This window comes from Triturus cristatus, chromosome 6 (assembly GCF_964204655.1).
Source record: "Triturus cristatus chromosome 6, aTriCri1.1, whole genome shotgun sequence".
In the NCBI taxonomy this organism is placed as follows: domain Eukaryota; kingdom Metazoa; phylum Chordata; class Amphibia; order Caudata; family Salamandridae; genus Triturus; species Triturus cristatus.
The window spans coordinates 1,605,806,120-1,605,826,349 of NC_140589.1; the positions used below are offsets into that span (position 1 = coordinate 1,605,806,120).

At 43.9% G+C, this 20,230-nt stretch overlaps 1 protein-coding gene across 1 annotated transcript in view; it reads left to right on the plus strand.

Moving 5' to 3' along the window:
- LOC146821707 (uncharacterized) overlaps positions 1 to 20,230 on the plus strand; it is an 857,433-nt gene that overhangs the window by 541,971 nt on the left and 295,232 nt on the right. Inside the window, exons 18-19 of the mRNA XM_085612743.1 lie at positions 1,152 to 1,344; positions 20,080 to 20,199. Of these exons, the coding sequence (XP_085468869.1) occupies positions 1,152 to 1,344; positions 20,080 to 20,199 (313 nt within the window). The remainder of the gene's footprint in view (positions 1 to 1,151; positions 1,345 to 20,079; positions 20,200 to 20,230) is intronic.

Consider the following 20,230-nt stretch of genomic DNA (forward strand, 5'->3'; position numbering starts at 1 on the left):
ATCTTCACTGCAACGTCATCCAGCGGCTGCCAGACAACAACACCTCTTTCTCAGACACTTCTGGCTGCCTTGTCCCCCTGAACTTTACCTTCACAGCCATTATTCTTTGAAATTTCTTCTAAGTCCGAAGGTAATAGGAGACTGGTCCCAATCAACTTTGTGCATCCGCACTGTACTCTGTCACGGTCAGCCATAACTTTCAATTTTGCCCTGGTCGCTTGTGGATGGATGTCCATAGTTGGTGCTTTATTCTTATAGGAGCTATTTTTCACTTCAAACTTTTAAAAGACATACCTCTAGTTCTACTGACTGAATTTGGTTAACATTTTTGTGTTAAATAATGTATTACATTTTACTCTAGTTTTCTAAATTGGTGTGGGAGTTTTTTAAGAACAGATTACTTTAGAGACTTTTGTGGTTCACCTTGACAAGGAGTGTTGCTTGAGAAGGGCTCACACGCCCTGAACCAACAACTCAGTTTCTCATATTCTCTCTCTGCATATCTCTCACATCACCTCCTTCCTCTTCACCACTGTCTTTCCACTTCCACTGCATGTACTTCCTTACATCCCCACTTCACCATGCTCTGCATAAATCTCTCTCTCTGTCTCTTTCTCTCTCTCTTCCTCTCTCCCCCCTCCCCGCTCTCCAGCAATAAGAAAATGGGAGCAACTTTCACTAATTTCAGAGATAGTAACGTTTGCAATTTAGCTGGACCCAGGGTCATTTTGAAAGCACAAGTTACCTCTTTTCAACTTGGGTGACTTGTTACTGCTGGGAGCAGCACAGCCAGAATGCTGTTTCTGGGATTAGCTAACCCCACAGTGCTACACTGCCTCCTCACCCACAGAGGAGCTAGCTATTATGTGTGACATTACCATTTTAGTGCAGTGATGTTGACACTAAAATATGTGATGCGTGGTACTTGGCATGGCCAAATAAACCCGAACTGCAGGTTTTCAGGTTGCTCACACAGAACCATTTTTCTTGTGGATATCAGCTTTGCAGCAATATCAGTTACATATGTTATGTGCTGCATATTTATCAATCTAGGATCTAATTCTCAACCTGAAAATTTTATTTAAGAATAACACTACCACAAGAGAAACGGAGTGAGTCTGAGTATTGAAGCATGTTTATTCTTTTCATAGGTGGTTGGCTGTTCATGTCCAGATGGATTTTCAGGAGCCTTCTGCTCAAATATCTCTTCTCCGTGCAGAGGTGAACCTTGTTTCCCTGGTGTGTCCTGCAGAAATCAGACCTCACCTACATTCTTCCACTGTGATACTTGCCCTTTGCAGACTGTTGCTAGTGGACCTGAAGGCATAAAATGTTTTACTAATGGTAAGTCTTTAGATAATTATATCTGCTTTTATCAGTTAGTAGAGTATGCTTTGTTGCTGAATTACAAATAATATTAGATACAGTAAGCGCAGTTGAATTGCTATTGCTCAGTTAAAGAGCAAATATATTTCTGCTTCAATGTGACCATTTTGACCAGGTATTAGTTCTAATTTAAAGTGTTTTGCTCTTTGCTCCAGTTTAATTTCCTTAAGAACTCTCCTAGCTTAATTTACTAGATCATCAAATTCTTGCAGACAGTTCTTTGGATGAAGTTCCACTAGTATAGGAGACGGAGCGGAAGTGGCTTTACCCATCTATGTAAACTCTGTGACATCACAGTAGAGAAGTCATTGGCCACTTGATAATCCAACAACAGCTTCTTATTTGTGGCTGAGGGTCTAAAAGAAGGACAAACAAATGTGTACTAAGGAAAACAAACTGGGCTGCCAGAGCCCTGCTTACTTTCTTCCACTGCTTTCTTGACCCCTTACACCAGGAGCAGCAAGTACAGTACAAGCTTACCAAATAGCAAGCCAGTGATATAACCTGCTATCCCTGATTACCGCTAATAGACATACATGTTAATGGATGTTTTGGAGAAATTTTCAAGCCTACTCAGTCGTGGAACTAACAAGAAAAAGCTGGTCACCTTCTGAACAAAATTGGCAAAGCCAGAAGGTCTGACTTCCATTTTCCACAATAGTCCAGACCCATGTGGCTTTTCTTTTGTTTTAATGTGCTATCTCAGACTTCTTCCGTGCAGCAGGTGAAGTGGTACTGGGACCAAGTAGTGTGAGGGGCACAGTCATGTAATTTGTAGGGAGAGTTGTAGTATGTTTCCTTTGTACCATCCCTCTCCTTTGCAGTATACATTCTCTCTCAGCTTTGGAGAATAATTTGCTCACTGTCGCATTTCGTGTTCAGCTGGGAATGGGTCCAGGGTGGGGCTGGGCGCTCATTTACAGTACAGTCATGACTGGTTTGTCTTTCCCTGAAATTCTGTTCACACACATTTCTCATCTGTAGAGCACTGAGAGATCTCACTCTAGTCTGCCATCTGCCCTATGGGATAGAATGATGTGCAAGGCAGTGTTACATGCGTGCATATGTTACCAGCCCTTTTCATTGAGAACTGCTTCAAGTGTCAATATTTTTGCACTCACAAAATATGTCATCTTCATATTCCATATATGCTTCTCTCCCTCCCACCATTTAAATTAGGCAACTGCAGACAATGGTACTGGTAATTTCTATAGCCCATGGCTCCCTCTGCTAGTCCAGGCACAAGTATCTGCAAGATATAGGCCTCTTCTCCCCACCCGGTTTGTGCTACATACATCCCCTCCCCCAAACAAATCTCTTGGTGTAGTCTGTAATTTACATTGCCAGTGCACAACAGACACTTTCTCTCACCTCTAACCTCTAAGAAAGCTTTCATGCATTCGTTGTCCCAGGCACATCTTTGTGCGTCAGCCTTAGCAAAGGTTTTGCCACCAGGGAAAAGATGGGTATCCACTGTCTACAGTACCCAACCATTCCCAAAAACATTCTGACATCTTTCTGTGTTTTAGGAGGATCCATATTTAAAATGGCTTCTACTCTCTCCTGTGACACACCTAACTAGTTCCCTTTGCAAAGATATGTCCCAGATAAAGGACTTCTTTTTATAGCATTGTAATTTACTCAGGGACACCTCATGTCTATTTTCTGCAAGGTGAGTCAAGAGTACAACTGTATCATGTTTACAGGCTTCTTTTGTATCTGACAATAGTGCAAAGCATAGAGGGCGCCTGCATACAGATGGACCAGCAGGTTAAGGAGAAAATATATCAATATACAAGCAAAACAAACCCTGCGTGGTAATCGAAAATAAACGAAGTAAAGGATAATCTATGAAAAGAAGCAGCCTATCATAATGCAGCCCACCAAATATGGATCCCCATGAATCTCATGATACAAATATTCTCACAGACATGGATATGTTGTATTTATTAATATTTGCTGTTCACATAAAAAGATGTTTCCTTTTTTGACAATAAAGACAGTACAAACATCCAAAATATATACATTACTGTATGATGAGATCTCTAGAAAACCCCCAAAAACTGACAACCCCCAACCTTGGGGTTGTCGAAGAAGAGGGGGACAACCCCCAACCTGGGGCTTGGGGACAGGATGTGGTCTTACAGCTAGACTGCCACTTTTGGAGCTGGAAAACCAAGGCTTGAGCCTTGGGGTCAACTCCACATCCTGTGATTCTAGGCAAATCACTTAATCTCCCAGTGCCTACCGAAAAAAATGACTGTGTCCTTGTGTAACAAAGCTGGTGCTCATGTAAAGCGCTCCAATACCTTTGCTTCGCGCTATATAAATCTGCAACAAAACCTCACTCAATCAACACTCACACTTGTAGAGTCAATCCGACACTTCAATCATTCAAGCATCAAAGTCACAAATCAATAAAAACAACCAAAGATGCTAGTTTGTGGACAAGGAGAAAACTCATTTGTAAACAAACATATCCTTAGTTAACATGTTCCAAGGGTACAAACAATATAAAACACAACATTTCTTTGTCCAATAGTATTCCACTCAAATAGATATCCTGGTCTAAATGATTGTTGAGTAGCGCTGACGCATGTTTAGTTATGGACCTATCTCTGAGGTCTACCTTCTTCAGGGCCCAAATGGAGTGGATCAAAATTGAACCGGGGGGCGGAGTTCAAGATAATGTCCAGGGGGAACAACAAATAGGGGCAGTGGAACCGCTACCAGTCCGTTTCCAATAAGATGAAAATGATGGAATATACACACCAAATAAATTGGGTGTATAAATGGAACAAAGGCAATAGGAGAAAACAAACTCCAAATGCTGAAACACCTTGAAACAGTTGGGCAGGAAACCGTCTCCTCTTCTTATAAGTGTTTCAGGGATAGGAAATGTGGCCTTCTAGCCACCCTGCATTTGTGGTCCAAAAGATGCGTAAACAGAGATCCGCTGGTCTGCTCATGGCTGTCCGAGACTGTATCTGACACCACAAGTAAGCCGTCAATGTATTTGACAAGAAGTGAAGCACAAGGCATTTGTAATGTCTCTAGATTCTTTTTAAGCATATGGTTGAAAATTGATGGACTCTCAGTATACCTTTTTGGGACTCGGCACCATGCCAAAAGTCTCTCTTGAAACACGAATGAGAACAGAAACTGGCTGTCTTCATGTAAGGTAATCGAGAAGAAAGCTTGACAAAGGTCTACAATAGTGAACCATTCTTCTCTGCATGGAATCTGATATAATATGGTGGCTGGATTCTGTTCCACAGGACAACATCGTATTACCACTTCGTAAATTTTTCTCATGTCCTGCACTATTCTAACTTTACCATTAGGTTTCTGTAATCCCAAAATCAGTTGCATGGACACCCGCACTCTCTCAAAATTCCTTTTTGTAACATGTCATTAATTAATGGTGTTATTCGTGCAGCTATCTCTGGTGTCCTGTGACAGGGTGGTGCTCTTAGAGAAATTGTATTTGGTTTGACTGTGATACGGACTGGTTCTATTCCTTTTATTAGTCCAATGTCTTTTCCTGTAAGATCCCATATTTCTTGATTTACAGTCGATTTTAGATCTGGGGGCAATTCTTCAATGGTTCTTAATTCATAAAACTCTACAGCATTCTGTTGTGTCAGTTTAAATTCAGCATCCTCATCTGGGGCCTCATGTAGGTAAATAAATTTTACCGGTTCTTAAATACCGAGCCGTACCGAATCGGTAAATTAGAATCGGTAAGTTATATGTAGGTAAAAATTCGGTAACAGTTACCGATTCGGTAACATTCGGTAATCACGAATCGGAATTCACCGAATCGGTAAATACCGAGGTGGTATTTACCGATTCGGAAAATACCGAGGTGGTATTTACCGAATCGGAAAATACCGAATCGGTATGTACGGATTCGGTAAATAAAATCACATGACTTGACGAAACAGCTAATCCTGTGCAACGACAGCCCACCCAACCAGGAAGTGGCCACACCCAGGCAGGTGTACATAATTAGCCGACCCTGGAGAGGCTTTGAGTGCAGAGGAGAAGCAGGGAGCCGTTGCCTGTGCGAGCGGGAAAACGAACAGCATGTCCAGCCAGAGAACACAGAGAGACGGAGGGGAAAGGAGGAGGAAGCTGAAATTTAGCCCCAAGGAACTCCAGGTGCTGGTGGAGGAGGTGGTGAAGCAGCACCAGAAGCTGTTTGGAAGGCAGTCCCTGCAAGTGCCTGAGGCTGAAAAGCGCAACATATGGCTGGCCATCCAGGCGCAGGTCAATGCTGTGGGAGTGACCCACAGGGACATTGAGGTCCTCAAAAAGCGCTGGTATGACCTGAGGATTGTAACCAAGAGGAAGATGGGCGACATCCAGAAGGAGGCCAGCCAGACCGGAGGTGGAACCAACAGGGCACCTGCCCTCACCGAACTGGAGGAGTTGGTGGCGGCCACAATCGAGCAAGAGAGCGTCGTGGGCCTCGGGGACGCCGACAGCTCTGCCAGAGCCGCAACACACCAAGGTAAGACGAAAGCACAGCAATGTAGCCCCCCCACCCCTATCCCACATCCCCCATTGTGAAACGAGAATCACACTGCAGTCCACACGTGTCAGTGCAGACAGGCAATGCATTCCGGGAGATGTAGTCAGGGTAACACTAACCATGACGTAAATGTTACAGGGCAACAAGGCATGTCACGCACTCGAGGCACAAGGAGACAGAGGACATTTTGGAATGTGAAATGATTTATTATGACGCTTGCAATGCAGCCCTTCGGGGACACTGAGCCAATGTTGTATTTCTGTCCACAGATGTGACATCATGCAGGACAGGGCATGCTGCAGGAGAGACGGCACACCGGCCACAAATATCACCTCTAGCCAGCACAAGTTCAGACCAGGGAGCAGGCCCACTGGCAGCCGCACCACCAACACAGCCAGCCTCGCCGCACCCAGAGCCAGCATCACCTCAACCAGAGCCAGCATCGCCACTCATGTTCGAATCACCGGCCACATCTCCGCTTGCAGGTGTGAGAATGAGGAGGCGTCCAGCAGCCAGGCTACGAGCCTTAGACACCTCGTCAGACGACAGCATGGGCCCAGAAGACCGCACCAGGCCCCAGGAAGGGAGCCATGCCACTGTGCCCCACACCTCACAGGCAGCACAGACGGGAGCAAGAGGGCGCCGCAGGTCGCGTGTCCAGAGTCCACCAGCACCCATTGACGGCCATGGTGTCTTCTTGGGTCTCGAGGGCCAAATGTTGAAGCAACAGCGCCTGCAATCAAAGGCAGTCATGTCAGTCCAGAGGCACATGCGGGTGATGAAGACAACATTAGTCAACATGGACAATAACATTAGCGGCATGGCTGCGGGCATTCGGGACATGTCCCAGTCAATCCAGCAGTTGTGCAGCAAATTAGATGCTGACATCGAAGCACGGCGCCGGGAACGCCAGAGAAGGGACACCACCAGCAGGGCACTCAACCGTCTGGCAACTGCGACTTCTCTACTGTGCCGGCGCTCTGTGACGATGCAGGAGGGCCTAACACAGTGCTGCAGCGATCTGTCTCGGGGGATGGTGCAGGTGACAAGTGCACTAGGGGTGCTATTGACTAGTCAGGCGTCGACAACTGCTGCAGGGGATGCTGCGGAGAGCATCGACACCAGCAGCAGGAGCAGCATCACACCCCCCGTCCCAGAAGCACGCAGGAGCAGCAGGCGGCTTGGGGTTGGCTCTAGTGAGGATGCACAGGCCGTGCAATCCACCACTGCTGCGCGTATGCGCAAACATTGATGTGGCCCTGCTTAGCCACTTCCCAATGGGTGACGTAACCCTGGACATACTCCTTGTATAGATGGTATATTGCCAGATTGGCTTGTTCATGTGTTCATGGCGTGGTGCCACATTAAAACTACGTCATGACTTCTCACAACTTGCTGTGTCCCCTCACTTACTCAGAAATAGTTGCATGTGATCTCTGCCCGTCTCTCTCTCCCATCGATTGCAGTTGGCACTCTAGCTGCGTTGCCCTCTGGCTGGCCTGACTCATCCTCGTTGTCCTCAAAATATGTTAGTTCCACATCTGTACCTTTTTTCGTGGCAAGGTTGTGCAGCATTGCACAAGTGGCAATAATCTTGCAGCAGGTGATGGGTTTGTACTGGCGTGCGCCTCCGCTCTTGTGCAGGCAGCGGAACCTGCTCTTCAGTAGTCCAAACGTGCGCTCCACCACATTGCGTGTTGTTTTGTGTGCCACGTTGTATCGTCTCTCACTCTGGGTTGCTGGGTTTTGGTTAGGGAGTGAGGATGAATGACCGGCATGCATATGCACTGTCGCCTAGATGAGTAATAGGGAACCATCAGTAACATGCCTCTATACACTATGATTTGCAGGTTTCAAGGGGCGTCACTGTTACTTACCTAGCAGGTATCCCTCTCCGAATTCTCCGGCACTCAGTCGTGTGTAGATCCCACTATTCTGGAAGATGTAAGAGTCGTGGGTGCTCCCAGGAAACTTTGCAACAATATCTGTGATGATGTTCCCTGCATCACAGATCACCTGCACATTGATGGAGTGGGTGGACTTCCTGTTCCTGTAGATGTGCTCTGTGTCAGCTGGTGGACAGATTGGGATGTGTGTTCCATCAATACAGCCGATGACATGGGGGAACTGTGCCATGTGATAAAAGTCTGTTTTTGTTTTCTGCAGTGCAGCCTGTGTGTTTGGGAAGCTTATGTAGTGGTGCATTCTCTGCATCATGGCATCCAGGAACTTCATGAAGAAACGTGACAGGCAACTCTGGGATACCCCACCCACCGCAGCTGTCACCACCTGATAACTGCCGGATGCCAGCAGATGTAGGCTGCAGAGCACCTGCACATGTGGGGGTATGGCGTGCGCCCTTCTTATTGGCTGGTCCAGGTGTGGGTGAAGGTCCCTGATTAAGTTCATGATGGTTTCGGGGTGTAGCCTGTACCTCTCATGTATCTCTGCATCAGTCAGCTGGAATAGTGTGATGCGCTGTCTGTAGATGCGTTCCTCCCGTCGCCAAACCCTCAGTCCTGCTGCCTGTAGACGTAGGCGCCTTGCAATGACGTACATAGCGGCCATGTTGTCCACGCTGTTGCATTTTGGGATTGCTTATCTGCACTGTTGATGGTTACCACCTGCTTTCAATCCGTGTTAATTACCGACTCTTATTTTCTTGGATTTCTTAATTACCGAGTGCTCCTACATGTCATTTTAATTTTTACCACTTCATATTTACCACTTCATATTTACCGATTCGTTAATTGTGTATTCGGTAACTCTGATTCGGTATTTTGGAATTTGGTAAATATGAATCGGTATTTACCGCCTCATATTTACCGAAAAGTGGTTTTTGGACTCCTACATCTCACTTGTCTGAATACCGGTCGGTAACGGCATATTTACCGAAAATCGGCCGTTACCGACCGGTATTTGGCTACCTACATGAGGCCCCAGGTGTTTTGAATTCAACTCCCTCTGGGGTACAGTGAATTGTGAAATTTAACTTGCACAATAAATCATGTCCGAATAGATTTACAAGGCTCGAATCACATACGACGAACTGGTGATTTCCCTTTAAATGAACTTACCTTTACAGGTACTTCACTTGAAATATGATTTGTAACTTGCTTTTGTGTGCCTGCTACAACTTGGATCATCTTTCCTGACAGGGGTAGGTCTGGGACTACCGCTGTTCTAAAATTGGAATGGGTAGCACCAGTGTTGATGAGAAACAACACTTGGTGGACATTCACCTCACCTCCTACAAATGGTCCACTCAGGTCTACCTCTTAGACTATGCCAAGCATGCAGTCTGCCTTCCCTCTCAGGCACTGTCATTGTGTCAAAATTGCTTCCAAATCCTCATTTGCAATCATAGGGAACTGCTGTTATGTAGTCTAATTTTGTGCCTGAAATGTATTTTTGTTTATTCTGGGCCTCGGATCAAAATTAATTTTTGTATTGCCCATATTCTGTTTTGTGGAACCATAAGGGCTTGTGGAACTGGCATTCTTGGGATCTGTGTCTGGATGGGCACTTTATTAACTGTGTCCGTCAAGGTTGAACAAGTGCAAGAGTGTTTAAGAAAAATGAATCACTGTTTTTTAAAAGAACCCTCACTCACCAACCTAGTTGGTGACATGCTTCATCATTGGGTTTCCACCGGAGAGACCGAATGTCTCCCCGGTGTGCTGCGACGTCTGATTTACAGCGGAGCTGGTTTTTTGTGTGAAGGCAGTGCAATCCATGATAGTGCTAGTTTAAAATGTGTCGCAATTTTAACCAATAGACAAGTTTAATGGTGGTAAACTGGACACAGATAAAAGTAGTGAGGTGGACGTGTGAACTCTGGTGGTATATGGACCAGCTACGTCCTAGACAAAGTGCAATGTGATCAATGTGGTCAACATGTTTCTGCTTCTGACGGTATTACATGAAGCATTCTTGCACTTGTTCAACCTTGACGGACACACTCTTTCTTTGTTTACTTATACCAGCCCTGGGGGACTAAGAGTGGCTCCAATTAATTTCCCTCTCTCTCTTGTTGTTAGTTTACACTTTATTAACTGGACAGGAGAGATTTATATGACCAGGATTTCCTCCCTTTGTTTGATTAACAACATTCCTTTTATCTGGATTGAGCCTACGCTCGCACTTCCAATGCCCGATTTTGTTGCAAAGATGACATGCAGTCAGGGTCTTTAGCGTTGCAATATCGAAACCTGTACCTGGAACCATTGAAACTCCTCTACTTCTTCTCTGAACACCAACCATACCTCCTTGCATACCTTGGAACTTACTCCCTGCATCTGATTCTGAAAAGCAGACATTTTTCACTTCACCACCATTTCCAGCTAAAGACTGATTTTGAAAACCTTTCTGTGCAAACTTCGTATGTGCGAACATGAATTTCTCTTTTGATTTTTCTCTGCTTCATTTCTTTTCATCACTACAGTACTTTGCATACTTCAGGATCTCATCTAACGACTGAGGGGCATATCTACAAGGCATCAATATAAAGTTATCGCCGCTTTTGCGGCCGTTTTCGGCCGAAAAGCGGCGATAATTTTATTGCCATATTAACAAGGTCACGCTATTGCGTGAAACCTTGCCTTAGCGCCTTAATTCCTAACGCCCATCTTTGCATCTCTAATGAAATGCAAAGTGGGCGTTCCTCCCCAGGATAACGGGAGAAATGTCGCTAAGCGACATTTCTCCTATTATCAAGCCGCACGCAAAGCAGCATAGCGACAAGAAAAGTAGCGATAACCTCTGTTATCGCTTCTTTCCTTACACCTGCTTTGAAACTGACTAAGCCATGATATCCTATGGAAGGTGGATATCATGGCTAAGTATGTGAGGCCCTATCAGCAAGCTATCGCCAACCTTCGTGGGATTATCGCTGGGTTTCCAGCGATAATCTCACGTTTGGCAGTTAGAGCTAGGATTTTTATCGCTTTTGAGATAAGCATTGCTAATAGCACGCTATCTCAGCGATAAAAATCCACACTAGCTGACGATAAGTATCCTAGCGCTAAGTCTGCTGTATGTGCTGACTTATCTCTGGTCTCAAAGAATCCCATATCTGTTGGTTTAAGATAAGTCTGACCTGTATGCTGCTGAAATACCTTCAACAACCTTTCATAATAATTATGCACTGCTTCTTTCACTTCCTGATGAATTTGGTTCAATCTCACATAATCCAAGTCCTTTACAGGCACCCTGCCTTTCGAGAAGGTAATCACTTCATTGTACGTATTCATCACAACAGTTAAGGGTGCATTCGTACGAGATTCGTACGAGATTCTCTTTGCAAATCAGCATCTGGCCAATATACAGCAACTGTGAATTTTGCCCACAGATCACTAGAGACAGCAATGACAAAAAGTATATTAAAATCAATCCAAAGCACCTTGGAAATATTTACAAAGTCTTTCAACTTGTATATACCATTGCATGCAACTTTCTCTCAATTTAGAAAAAAATATTTCATAAATGTTGCAAGATCTCTGCTCCAAGGCACATGAACATACCCTCTATCTGATATTTCTCTGAAAGGAAAAGCTGAACTTCTTTCATCATCGGGGGGACTCAGAGGGTGTCTTTTGCTTAACCTCTTGTTTTCTTTTTGTGTTTGCCCACTGATTTTCATTTTTTTTTAATTCCCTCCATTTGCAAACGCTTTTTACTAATTTCACAATATGCAGTCGCATTCCCGAAGAACGCATTGTCTTGATAGATTCATCATTTAGCTGCACTCTAAAACTTTTCTGCATGGGGGCACTTTTTATAAGATCTGTTATGTTCCTGGGTTAGGCACCTTCAAACAAGTTTGTTTCACCCTGTGCCATTTGTGTTGTAAAGACTAATCTCCATCCTTATTCTAATGACTGAATAGTCTGTGGGGTTGTCCAGACCACAATCTGTGAATTTTGCAAAGTTGGGATTAATCCAGTCACTGGTGCTCCTCCAACAGCTCCTCGAATTACTATATTTGGGATAATGTTATTCAGACAAAATGGCTGAGATGTTGGGTATGTTGCGGCCTTGGGGAAATATGGGGCAGCCTAGTTAGCCATTGGTGGCTGCCGGGAAGCCTAGGAGAGTGGAGTTTGCACCTATGGTATCATGCTCCTGGTCCAGAAATGGGCCAGGGTCCTGAAAACCCAAAAGGGGTTGGAGGCGGATGGTGTGGGTGGTCAGCAGATCCCATTGCAGGCTGGCCCTGGTGAAGGGGTATCGCAGGGTGGTGTCTCTGCTGTAGTGGTGCCAGTGGCAACTGGGAGTATTGTCCAGAATGGTAACAGTTGTATGGCAATTGGGGTTACCCCAGCAGGTGGGCCAGGACCTGGTGGCAAATGTTACTATTATGAAGCCTTGGTTGTCCAAGGTGAGAATGTTGCCCCCCCTGTTGGGGGGTGGGGTGCGCTAGCTGTTGTGTCAGACAACTTTGTCAGCACCTCGGGGTCAGTCAGTAAACAAGGCTATTGATGGGGCTTTATGCTCTGTCAAGTATGCTTCTTTAGACCAGGCAATTCAGTTACTGCAAACGTTGGGCCAAGGTTCTCCCTTAGCAAAATGAGACATAGAGTCAGCTTTCCACTTGCTATCGGTACATCCGGAGGTTTTTCATTATTTTAGTTTTCAGTTTGAAGGCTCATTAAATTTTTACAAGTGGATGACCATGAGCTTAACGGTCTCACGTTCCTATTATGAGAATCTTAGTACTTGTCTCAGGTGAATCTTTAGGTGAAAATCTGGTCATCATTGGGTGTTGTAGGGGCTTTGGAGTCTGTCTTTCCAGGTGCTGATGGAGAATTTTGGGGTACCTGCAGCTCAGGGTAATACTTTTAGGCCAGTGACCACCATTAAATTCTTAGGCATTGAGATGGACTCTGTTGCCGAGGGCTCGTGGCTCCCCTTGGAGAATGTGCACAATCCCTGAGAACATGCCTGGGGACTAAGAAGGTGACTTTGCACGTGGTGGTTGTGCAGCTCAACTTCCCATTGTGCATTATTCTCATGGATTCACGGGCATACCCCGGTTGTGGAGGTGATGTAGGTGGGTTGGTCCTCCCATAAGGAGGGACTCATCCAGTGCCAAATTATAGATGGGCAAGGGAGGGCCAAACCAAGGGTCACTGGGACCAGTCATGATCTCTGTAGGACTTGGCCCTTTTTGCATTCCCCCTAGACCTTTTTTCTGACATGGTGTTGCCAACTTAGATGCTTTGGACACGTTGCCACTGATACACAGTGTCAAAGTGCAAGTGTTCCCTGTATACAGTGTAATGGTAATTGTTTGTCCATAATTGGTATGTTTGCCTTACTAAGTGAAGTCCCTAGTAAAGTGTACTATGTGTGCCAGGGCTGGTAATGCAACTGCTACTAGTGCAGCACTATTTGTGCCACCCACCCAAGTAGCCTTAAAAAGGGAATTCAGGCTGCCATTGCAGTGCCTGCGCGCAGTTTGGTAAACTGCTATGTTGTTCTGTCAAGTGCACTCACTTGCCAGACCTTGCCCTTCCGTTTCTATGCACATCAGACACCCCTATGGTAGGTCTAGGGTACCCCCTGGACAGGGTGTAGTGCAAGTGAAAGGTAGGACATGTACTAATGTGTGTGTCATGTCCTGACAGTGAAATAATCTCCATTTCGTTTTTCACTGTTGAAAGGCCATCTTGCCCATAGGACAGAATGGGGAGGCTGTGTAATATGTTGTCCAGCCTATCTTCCCAAAGGCTTAAGATGGAAAGGTGAAGTTTAGTATGCCTGAACACACAATGTAATAACACATCTTTTTATTAAGGTGTTTTTTGCATTGTGTGTTCAGAAGCTATTCTTTTAGAAGTGGCTGAGTTTTTGTGCTCTAACATTTCTGTGTGTCCTCGCCTGGCTGTGAATTGACTGTCTGGATTTGCAAGTGATAGGATCTGGGGAATTTCTTGACCCAGGGGAGGAGGTGAGACAGCAACAGGCTGACCTGCATCTGGAGTGTAGGGGGAGGAGAAGCCTCTAGAGATGAAGAGGCCTGGGTTGCTGCTATAAAACAATTGGCTCATCTCCTGCTGAGTGATTGAGAATCCAGACCCCCACTAATCAAAGGAAGAAAGGTGTCACTGGCAGGGTGGCACCCAGAACTGATTTGAACAGGGGTCAGTGCCCCCTGAAACACAAAGACTTCAAAGCCATTGAGGGGTATAACTATGAGAGCTGAAGCCCCTGAACTTTGGCCAATGGCTTGATCAAGTGTGAACAAGACTGGAGCTACTTCGTGGTCAAGAGAACCTTTGCCAAGGAAGGAACAACTGAAGAGACTGAAGGATAGGACTGACCCTTGCTGTGTGCTGTGTCCCCCTGCTTGAAGGACTTTGCTGTGTGCTGTGTCCTGAAGTAACTTATCCCCAAGGGCCCGAGGTGAGCTGACTCCCTGTTTGGCAACACAGGAACATAAAAGTTTCCATGAGAGTCTCAGTGATGCTGTGAGTGTGTTCCTGTTGCAGCTGAGACCCTCGTAAGGCGTGCCCTGTGATCATGGGCACCTGGAGTCCAAGCAAGGATCAGAGACGTGGTGTGTGTGTGCTTTGTGTAGCCTGAACCCCTTTGTGAGGATTGTCCAGTGATCATGAGCACCAGAATCGATTGATCGATTGGGCAGACGAACAACAGGTTATAAGTGATCTACAATTTGGTTTTAGACCTGGAAAATCTACTACCGATCAATGTCTCAATCTGTATCTGATCTCAGCCAAATACACATTAGTTAAGCAAGGAACGATGTATTTGCCATTTATGGACCTGACCGCTGCCTTCAATAGAGTTAATCGAGATAAATTGTGGGCGATCATGGGTGGGCTGGGTGTGGATCCAGGGATTATTAACATTTTAAAATCATTACATTCACACACCACAGCAGTGGTCAGATATAGTCAGGTGGGGAATATAACAGAACCCTTCCCGTGTTCCAGTGGGGTCAGACAGGGTTGCATATTGGCTCCCTTTTTGTTCACACTAAATATAAACGGTCTGGACCGCAAATTAAGCATGCTACAGGTGGATACCCCTAGGATAGGTACTCGGAGAATCCCGGTTCTGCTTTATGCAGATGATGCGGTACTCTTAGCTTGTACCCCTAAAGGTTTGCAGGTTTTAATTGATGGGTTTGTGTCGTTTATGGAGAATTTGGACTTATCGCCCAACCTGGGATAGTCATATGTAATGGAGGTGGGAAAAAAACAAGTAAACCTTATAAGTATACAATTGGATCGCATCAGCTAGGAAAGGTACAGTCCTTTTCATATCTGGGGATTTTATTTGATCATCAATTAAATTTTAAATATCAAATTGAGGATAAGCGTTGGGGAATGACCAGATGTTCTGGATCCATAATCAGCTTTGCACACAGGTTAGGTATCTGGTCAGATACTAAGATTATATAGTGCTATGTGTTGCGCTAAAGCTCTGTATGGAAGTGAGGTGTGGGTCTTTACCCAGGCTACACAGATGCAAATTGAAGAAAACACATATTTTAGGCATCTGTTAAAAACCCCTCAAAGCACGCCAGCGCACAACGTGCATGAAGAACTGGGTGCCCGATACATCAGCGACAGTATGGCAGTCAAACCTTTAGTCTGTTGGATAAAGATCTGGGCAAACAAGGAGGCGGCTTTTAGTAGGCAGGTTATAGAAGATTGCCTTTCCCTGGACCACGGGCTAAAAATTCCCTGGCTTAAATATGTGAAGGAGACTCTGGAAAAAATTGGTTCTGCAGATCTATTTGCCAACCCTTCTAAAGTGGGTATGAAAGATAAGGCTTTGGTTAAGGACCAGTTTTTTAAACATGCATTAACGCTCCGAGAAAACACAGAGCTGGCCAAGCAGTCGGTCAGGGAACACCTAGTAGTTAGGTCTGTCGGAGGCATTGAGCCATACCTGTCTTGCATAAACAGTACACACGACAGATTTTTAATGACTCGTTTCAGGTTGAATCTCTTTCATCATGTGTTGGCGGAAACGGCAGGGTTCACACCTTCCATAGGAATGAAGGGGCCCTGTGGCTGCGATCATAGATCTCCTCAGGACACCCTTCATTTCATTTTATTATGCCCTTTTTTCTCTTACCCTAGGAGATTCTTCTTGAAGGGAATTCTAAAGAAAGCCAGATTTAAACAGGCACGGGTGGCACTGGTATTTTTAAAACTGGCCCCAGATACTCTTACACTGTTTTGTATTGTAAACTTTTTAAGGGCTGCATTTAGACTAAGGAACACAAGGGGTAATGGTAACCTGTAGCTTCTCTGTTATAATTACCTATGGTTTTACGAATGATCCTCCAATTAGAGATGAATTGGTTGGATACGTGACAAGGGTTTTTTTTTAACGCTCAGATGGAAATTGTATCATATGGTTTGAAAAAAGAGGGAATTTATTAATTTTTATCTTGTACCTGTAACCGGCTTTGATAAATTTGGTTGCTTTTATGGTATTTTTATATATCGAATAAAGTTCTATGAATGAATGACTTCCGCCAATGTTACATACATCTTTTAACGCTTGCTAACATATTTGCATTGTTAATGCGGTTGATGGTATTAGAAAATCATGGAAAAAGAATAGTCAGTGATGGTATATCTCTTTCACCCAACCCCAGCCTCCTCAATCCTCTCCTATCCCCACTAATCTCCCAGGGGCTGTTAATGTCCATGACAGGAAAGCAGTGAACCCATAGTCTGGGAATTGTAGATGTCAAAGGATCACTGTATTGGAGGTGATGGAGTTAAAGCGCAACTAAAGTGCCATCTGATGTTCCCATTTTTTCTTTCTGGATTTGATCATAATTAGTGATGGATCTCTTGCTGCAATGATGCTCATTCAGCTGATTATTCTATTCTAATCTGCCACACATTCATTACCTGACCAATATACTTAGCTTAAGTCTGGACTATATTAGCAGATGCTCATGAGTATCACAGATCCACTCAGTTAGATTATGATATGATGCACTGGAGATCCTTGAAATGCCATGGTATTGTAGATGTTCAAATGAACTTCACAAAGTTTTGCTTAAGCTTAAGTGCTTCTGGAGAATGGCAAAAGCATCACCTGACGTGCTGCGGAGCAAGTCTTGGTGGGCCTATTACAAATAAAAACTGGAACATAAATGGTGGTTTACATAGGAATTTACTTCAGTTGCAGATGCCAGGAATTCCCAAAGTAATTCCTGGCGGACACAAGACCTTTTATGTGGACAGAGATCTCTGCCATGAGCGTGGAGATCTCTAGACCGATAAATCCCACTGAAGGGGTGGTAATGAAGGCATTGTAAGCTATGGTTAGCCTTGGGAGTATGTCAACCCCCACAAATGAATGCATTTGTGGGCATTTACAAACTCCTCACATTCTCCTTCACAATGCATCACATGTTCTCATCCAAGTGCTAGTTTAAATCCCTTTCCAAGGCGGAAAAGGAAATTGATCACACACAAATTTGGTGGTTGTGTAGGAAAAGTTGTTTCTCTGTAGGAAATCATATTTCACTGGTTAGAAGAAAATATGCATTTGCACAGAGGGTGTCATTCCCGCTGTGTAGTGCTCTTTCTCACAGAGAACACCGTACTGGTGAATTGAATCCAGATTTGAATTCACAAGGTGTCGTTTTTGATTGAAATCTTCAGAAAGTAGTAAAACTACAAGGAAACAGATTTAAATGAGCTTTTATAATTTTACTGGTACTGGCACTTTAGTGAGTATGGTAAAGTATAAGATTCTATTGATTGTTAGTGATAAATGAGATGCTTATTTGTCTCACCTGATTTATGCCATATAACGATTTTGTGAATCAGGCTGTCCGATGTAAAATAAACATACTCAACTTTTAACAACCAAAATTAGTTTTCAAAAACATATATTTTTTTTCTTTTTATGTGTAGATGGCTCTTCAACATTATGGAGTCTATTCACAAGTAAATGTGGCCATACACAGAAGTTTGTATCTGAATGTACCTTAGTTATTCCTGTCAGGAATTCACAAAGTGATTCCAGGTAAACATAACCTTTTTTTGTGGAGGTCTCTGCTGCAAAGTAGAGACCTTTACCCCCTTAAATGCCATTCAAGGGTTGGGAGTTAGGGTGTTCTTGGGTATTGCAAGGCACTGTTATCCTTGGAAGTATCTGAATACTCAAAACAAGTACAATTGAGGGCGTTCACAAACTATTGTCATGCTCCTTTTTATCCTGGACAGAGTTGTATATTTACCTCAGTCGTCCAAGGGGAAAGGTGAGAATGGAAATGGCTTACCAAAGCATTTGGTGGGGTGCTCGTGAAGGAGTATGTAAAACGGAAACATATTTCGCCCAAAAAGAAGAAAGAAAAAACCTGCATTGACAATAGAGAATCAATTCCACCAGTGTGGAGTTCTCCACAACAGGGAGCTCCGTCCAGATGGAATGCATTGACAAAAGGGAAATCTTGAGATTTTTCCAAGGAATCCATATGGAAACCTGTGGCAGGTGCTGCTTTCAAACTGGATTTCTTAAGGAATTTATGAAAATCGACACGGACATAAATGTAAAAATTGAAGTGTAGATTTCCTACTTCTGGTGACTAGGGCCCATTGTGTATAATGTCCACTTTCCATGAAAATTCTATTGACGTTTTCAGTACATTGCTATATACAACACCAAGAGTTGTGTTACTGGTGCACATTGGCAGAGATTAATTCTGGCACTGAATTCCATAATTTGTTCTTCAATTTAACATACTCTGTCAGTGGTTATGTATTGGTACTTTGTATGTTATTGACGTGTTGCAATGCACTAGTGCCCTTGGCGGTAAAGGGTCGAGTTGGTGTTGCTAAACAAGAGCTAGGCAGGCACATAAGTGAGAAACCATGTCACATGTCCTTACCTAATTGTTTACTGTTTTCGAAAAAATGGCATTACTATGGCATTGATATGCTTGCATGCATGCATGCTGCTATGACCATTGGCGTAAGCATGGCACAGTGTTTCTGTTTATTCAGTTCAAAGCGTGGGGATCTGCAGCAACCCTCCTGTGAAGCTAGTGAGGTATTTCTTTACTTAATGGAGTCCACCAGCAGCCCTTCGCTTCTGTCTTTTAGAAAAGCCGTAAAAACTTGGCTCTTTACCTCTTAAGTCAGCTCAACACCTTTTCGGTAATCCATCGCACATCGAACCCTAGAGCCAAGACGCCACCAGGCAATCGTACGCTCTATAAATGTATAAATCAAATCAAATCACCTCATCCATGCGGTACTCCTGTGCCATATAGCTTGACTTCCTGTCCCAAACCGTTTCTTTTTTCCCTTTCACTCCTTCCTGTTCCTTCCCTACCAGTTTTTGACAGTGCTGCTTTTCCCAATTGATAGTGCAGTTACTCCCCTTTTTGATGTATTGGGCCAATACCATGAGAGCCTGTCATTTCACGCTCCCTCTTACCCTATCAAAGTGCACCATTGGCCTACAAATAAGATCAGATACTGTTTGACCTAATTCATTTTCAGAAAATCACACCACTAAACAATCACAAAACAGTTATCTATCTATCTATCTATCTATCTATCTATCTATCTATCTATCTATCTATCTATCTATCTATCTATCTATCTATCTATCTATCTATCTATCTATCTATCTATCTATCTATCTATCTATCTATCTATCTATCTATCTATCTATCTATCTATCTATCTATCTATCTATCTATCTATCTGTCTGTCTGTCTGTCTGTCTGTCTGTCTGTCTGTCTGGCTTTCTCTGTATATCTGGAAACATGTCTCTGTCTCCATCTATCTATTTTATTCTCTGTCTGGCTCTTTTTATCTGTGTCTTATCCAGTGTTTCCATTTCTGTCAGCCTCCATCTCCATCTCCACCTCTGCCTTTGTTCCTGCATCTGTCTCCACGTATCACTCTTCCTCTTCCTGTCTTTCTCACTCTTTTAAATGCTATATATTCCTTATATATTAATGCACTTGCTGTTTCAGAAATAGTGAAATCATCATGTTGTTGTAAATATATAAGTATGGTTTCCATGTAGTTGATTGGGCATATGACGGCCCTTAACTCACGTTTTGAACTTGTTCTTCGAATAACCATTTTTCCTGATTATTTTTCTCATATGAATGTTTCCTTTTATCTTGCTTTTAGATTTTTGCTCATTACCATACCGATCTCCCTGTGATGAGAATGCAAAGTGCACAAGTGGAGATATGAATGTGACATGCCAGTGTAAACAAGGATTTTCCGGAGATGGATACAAGTGTACAGGTAGGATTGATACATTTTTCAAAGGTTGCTA